Below are 5,651 nucleotides of genomic sequence, written 5' to 3'. Positions count from 1 at the left end.
GAGCTGGGAATCAAACCCGGTTCCTCCAGATTAGATACATGAGCTCTTAACCTCCTACGCTATTATCAGTAATGATTTTAATTATGTTTAAAGGTCTGCTCTTTCTTGGGTTGGCAACCTCTAGATTGGGCCTGGTGGTCTCCCAGAACTACAATTCCTCTCCAGGCAATAAATCCCCCTGGAGAAAATGGCTCCTGGGAAGGGCGACTCTGTGGCCTTGTACCCCCTCTGGGTTCCCCCCACGATCTGCCTCCAAACCTGCAGGAATTTCCCAACCTGGAAGTGGCCACACTATGCATTAAACAACTTCCTACTGTTCCAGTGGAACCTCGAAAGCTTTTCAGAGTGGAACGGCATCCTCCAAGTAGCCTAAACCAAGACATCCATGAAACACCCTACCTCTTTTCTTCCACCAAGGTCCCTCACGGACCGAATACGAGAGGTCAAGAAACTCAATGTCAATGGCCGAGCGCTTGGGCAGATGCGAGAACCTCTGGGCGTCCGTGATGTGGTTCTCCACCTTCTTCAGGTGAGTGGTCAAGAGGGGAGCATCCTGCGAGCCGGAGTTGCACACGGGATCCTCCAAGGCGATGGAGACGCAGGTGGCATCAAGACTCTTCTCCGCCATCGCTCTTGAACTGCAGGAAGCCAGACAGGTGGAACAAGAGACTGTGAGACTGAACTCTGGAACACGCCCAGATATCATACCTTTAGAAGACTGAACCCATCAAAGGCGAGATGGTTTTTTGAACGCATGCCATGTTACACCTCTGACTAAACAGCCCGATGCACAGTCTGCAAGATCAGCTTCACAGCATCTGCAGCGGAGGTGTCTCCATGGTTAGAAAACAGAGCTGGAAGTCAACCTTTTGAATTCAGGGGGACTGACCTCTGCAGCCTGGATATCAGATGTGATTCCAGAACTCCAGGCACTCCCTGGAGGATGGCAACCTTAATGCCTCCCCATGGGACACCGTCTGTTCAAGAGATAATTCCCCTATGTGGGCCATAGCCAGAGGGGCATGGGTGGTCCCATGTCCCCGGGCACCACTTGTGTGTGTGTGTGGGGGGGGGGTAAAATTGCCCTCCCCCCGCTGCCGGCCTCTCTGGGGAGGCACCCTGGGCTGTGGTCATCTGGCCATGTTCTCCCAGGCTGCAGCAAGATCCCGGGGGAGGCACCCTGGCCATTGCTGGCCCCTGCAGCTGCTGTTCCCGCCTGGCCTTGCTGGTTTTTTGTCAAGGCTGCAGGGACTGGTGACGGCCGGGGTGCCTCCTCCGGGGCTTTGCTGCAGCCTGGGAGAACACCAGATGGCCTTGGCCTGGCCTACTTGGTAGCAGTAAATGGGGTGCGGGGGGGGGGGGGGGCTCTAGAGCAGGCCGGGTCCGAGGCACCATTTTCTCCTGGTACGCCTCTGGCCATCGTCATTTCTTTCTCTCCATCCCCTTCAAACCTCGCTGGTTTAGCCATTCTCTGACTGGAAGCAAGCAAGCAAGCAGCCGTTCAATTATGCAGGGCTCTGCTTTTATGATTGCTGCTGGGCTGGGCTCCCCGGTGGAGGAAGTAGATCAGAAACAGTCCTGCCTTCCCATGGCCGGGGAAAGGAGCAAGCGAAGGAACCAGAAAACTGGCGCTGTGGATGGGAAAGCACGGCTGCCGTTAAAAAGTCCCATAGGAATCATGGTGGTCTCACTCTAGACATGCTTCCAGGTCCCAGATTTTTATTTATTTATACATTACCATCCCCCCCCCCCCACGCGCCAATCTCCGAAGGACTCGAGGTGGAAATCTAGGGTTTGTACGCGGAGGCAGACCCACCTCTGTGGCCGTTTCCCCACTTTTAAAATGACGTCCGTTTCGTCTGGTCCAGGACCTTTTTAGCGCGAGGGTCGTGTTCCCCGGGCTTCCCCACTGCCCCGCGCCCTGCGCGGGGTCATCAAAAGGCGCCGTTTTGAGCAGCGCCAGAATGACCCGCGCTGAGGGGGCGCAAGAGCAGCAGAGTCGGGGCGGCTGCGTTGTAGCCGCCCCTGTAGTGGGGAGTGCAGTTGGACCCCGCGCTACTCGGCGAGAGTAGCGCGCAGCAAACAGTGAGTGGGGAAAGGGCCTGTGTCTCTTGCCATGACCTGGAGGTCCAAGACTAGCCCGATCTCATCAGATCTAGGAATCTAAGCAGTGTCTGCCCTGTTCAGTATTTGGCTGCAACACCATCGAGGAAGTCCCTTCTGGCCAACTTTTTTTGTAAGTAAATGCTTTTTTAGACGCTTAGGGAAAGGGTCATGACCTGGATTGGCCACACTGGTCTGGTCTCATCAGATTCTGGAAGCTAAGCAGGGTCGGTTCTGGTTAGTACTTGGATGGGAGACCTCCGAGGAAGTCCAGGGTTGCTCTGCAGAGGCAGGCAATGGCAAACCACCTCTGAACATCTGAAATGACCTGGATCGCCCAAGCTGGCCTGATCTCATCTGATCTCAGAGGCTCAGAAGGTTCGGCTTCAGTTAGCACATGAATGGGAGACCACCAAGGAAGTCTAGGGTTTGTACGCTGAGGCAGACAATGGCCACTACCTCTGTTTGTCTCTTGCCTTGACCTGGATGTCCAAGACTAGCCCAGTCTCATTAGATCTAGGAATCTACGCAGGGTCAGTCCAGTTTAGCATTCGGCTGCAACACCATTGAGGAAGTCCCAGGTTGTTATGAAGATGCAGGAAATGGCAAACCATCTCTGGGCGGCTCTTGCCTTTAACTCCTATGGGTTATTGTAAGACAACTGTGATCTGATGGCATTTGCCACCATCACCAATGGCGAAGAGGTGGTGTGTCAGTCCCCTTTTGAAGAGGCAGCAATCCCAAATGTCCCTGAAGACTGTTCCTCACCCGTCTACCTCCTTCCTCTGCCCCTCTGCCCAAAGCCAGCTGCCATCCTGTCTCAATGCAAGCTGCCAAGGAGTAGCAATGCCTGTTTCCAGCCTGGCTGGGGAAGAAATTGCTGAAGGGACCACCAGTCCCCACCAACCCCTTTGCAGCAAGACTGGATAAGGAGACAAACTTCAGAGGGAAGGCTTGCAAGGTTCTGGCCCCGAAGACGTCTGGGGACTGGCTGGGAGAAGTTGGTCAAGAAGGACCCTCCAGGCTCCTCAAGCTCTGAAGTATGGTTGCCAACTTCCAGGTGGGGCCTGGAGATCTCCTGGAACTGCAGTTCCTCTCAGACATGAAAATGCCTTATTCTCAGTTAGACTCTTGGTCCTACAAAGCCAGTCTTGTCTGTTCAGATTGGTCTTTTCCATCACCTGCTCCCTGGTCCTTTAACTGGCGATGCCAGGGGTTGAACCGGGGAACGTCTGCATGCCAAGCAGAGGCACTTCCATTGAGCCACAACCCCCCCCCCCCCCCCCGCTCCAAACTCCAATGGTCAGTTCCCCTGGAGAAAATGGCAGCCTTGAATGGTGGACTCTATGGCATTGGATCACACACACACCCCTTCCTGTTCTTTCCTGGGCTCCACCCCCAAATCTCCAGGGATTTCCCAACCCGGAGTTGGCAGCTCTGCTCAACCCACAGATAATCCTCCGACCTCCATTTCTTCTCCCCGCAGCCTCCTGCGCAAACACGCCAGCCCCAGCTCCTGTCAACATTCATTCAGGGGAGCCCATCAGAGGTCGGACCTGGCAGAACTGGGGAGGGGCACCACCCATGCATTTTCCCTCTCTCTGCCACCCCTTCCCCCCAAAAAACAAATGTCACTGTCCCCCCCTCCCCCGCAACACATGCTCTCATTTCCCAGTTCATGAACACCATGGAGAAGGGGAGAAATGCCATATCAAGAAACAGAGGGGCAGTCCCCAAACGCCACCCCACCCATGTGATTTTTCTGCCCCCAGGTGGGTCTCTGCTGCCTGCCGGCCGGCTGGGCAAGGAATGCTTTTCAGATCCACAACTTATTTGCCGTTCAGTCTCCCCCACATCCAAGAGTGGGCCTTGAACGCTTCTCGCAAATCTTGCCTCCTCCCGCCATCCAATTAACCCCCCCTCCCATCTGAAAGCTGAAATGGCACCCTTTGGCCCATTTTTTTTAAAGGGGCACCTTTTGAATAATTCTCAATAATGGTTCAAACATAGGGTTCTGCGTCTCTCCTGGGAAGTCAAGGCCAGCCCGGAGCCATCGGATTTACTCGCAAGTAAGCAGACAGGAGGCCTACGTAACCTTTTATCTTTTGCCAAATGCAAAGCTGTGAAAAGCAAGAAGTGTTTCTCCTTCAGGGACTATCAGGAGTCATTCCATGGGTGGGGTGGGGGTGGGGGGGGGGAATCCATTTTTTAAAATGGCTTCTAAGGGCCCTTGGAAAGTGCAGGAACTTTTGAAGGTTAAGATGATCGAAACTGAGCCTTTCATCCACACACACTCCCGCCCCCCCTGCCCCCTTCTCCTCCTGTGCCAGGATCCTGGTGAAAGGCCTTGGCATCTAGGCATGCTTGGACTGAAATCCCCCATGCCCCACAACAAGAGGCTACATGTCAGCAACAGCAAAGAAACCCCCCTCCTCTAAAAAGCCCCACCCACTCTTGAGCTCATCCTCGACTTTCCCGGGGACCAGACCGCCTCTCCTTCTGTGGGCTAGCCTTCTAGTGCCCCCCCCCCCCCTTGATGTCCTCCTCCCGAATAGCTGGACCCTCCAAAAAAATTGCTGTAGCCAGCTTACCAGACAAAGAAGAAAACATTTGCGGTCCAAATCCGCCCCCCTCCCTTCTAATATTAATGCTGAAAGTTAACTGCGGGGGGGGGGGGGGAGGGACGACACCCCAGTCTGATTCTGCTCCCCAGCAAGGGCATTTCACGCCTTTGCCATTCCACCTTGCTTTTAATTTTTTTTGGGGGGGGACGACACTCCACCTTTTGCATCCTTCGGGAGGGGTCACCAGGATGCCCGAGCCCTCCCTTCCCAGCACCCCCCCCCCTCCAAATCCGGCATGCCAATTTACAAGCCCTACCCCAAAATCTGGGGTAGGGGGTCGTTCCCTCCCTCCGGGCTCACCTGAGTCCACCTGCTCGAGAGGAGGGCCACGATCCCCGACCCGGCCGGGGGCTTCCGGAGCCTGGCTCCCCCCGCCGCTGCAGACCTGCGGGGAGAGAGGGGGAGCGGCGGCGCGCGGAGCCCCCCTTGGCGGGGCCAGGCTGCTCCTCGGGAGGAGGAAGAGGAGGAAGAGGAGGATGCTGTGCCGGGGCTGCGGCGCTTTGCAGGGCTGGGCTGGGCTGGGACCCGCGCGGCTGCCAGCCCGAGCCTGCAGAGAGCGCCGCTTCAGCCCCTGCAGGCGGCAGGCGGGGCGGCTCCCCGACTCTCCATCCTGCCACTGGGAAGAAGGGGGGGGGGGCTGGGTGGGGACGGAGCCTGGCCCCTCCCGCCTGGCCTGGGAGCGCCCCCTCCCCCCACCCCCCCGCGGTGCCATCTGGCTGCTCTCCGGCAGGTTTGCTCCGAGCTGAAGGGCACCGCTGGGCTGGGCTTTGCTGGCAGGTGGCTGCTGTTTCCCGGCCGGCAGAATGACAGCTTCCCGTCAAGGGCCCGGTGGGGTGGGTTCTGGGGGGTGGGCACCAAAGGGCCCGGTGGGGTGGGGTGGGTTCTAGGTGGGGTGGGCATTAAAGGGACTAGAGGGTTGGGTTC

At 56.9% G+C, this 5,651-nt stretch overlaps 1 protein-coding gene across 1 annotated transcript; it reads right to left on the bottom strand.

Annotated features, from left to right (window-relative positions):
* Nucleotides 1-399: 399 nt before the first annotated feature.
* Nucleotides 400-5,343, bottom strand: LOC125425301 (translation initiation factor IF-2-like; the record flags this gene model as incomplete). Its single annotated transcript, XM_048482905.1, has 2 exons — nt 400-638; nt 5,028-5,343. Coding segments are annotated over 2 exons (555 nt in total), but the record flags the coding sequence as incomplete, so codon positions are not given.
* Nucleotides 5,344-5,651: the final 308 nt, after the last annotated feature.

This window comes from Sphaerodactylus townsendi, unplaced genomic scaffold (assembly GCF_021028975.2).
Source record: "Sphaerodactylus townsendi isolate TG3544 unplaced genomic scaffold, MPM_Stown_v2.3 scaffold_264, whole genome shotgun sequence".
NCBI lineage: Eukaryota > Metazoa > Chordata > Lepidosauria > Squamata > Sphaerodactylidae > Sphaerodactylus > Sphaerodactylus townsendi.
This window is presented reverse-complemented; position numbering and strand designations above follow the sequence as displayed.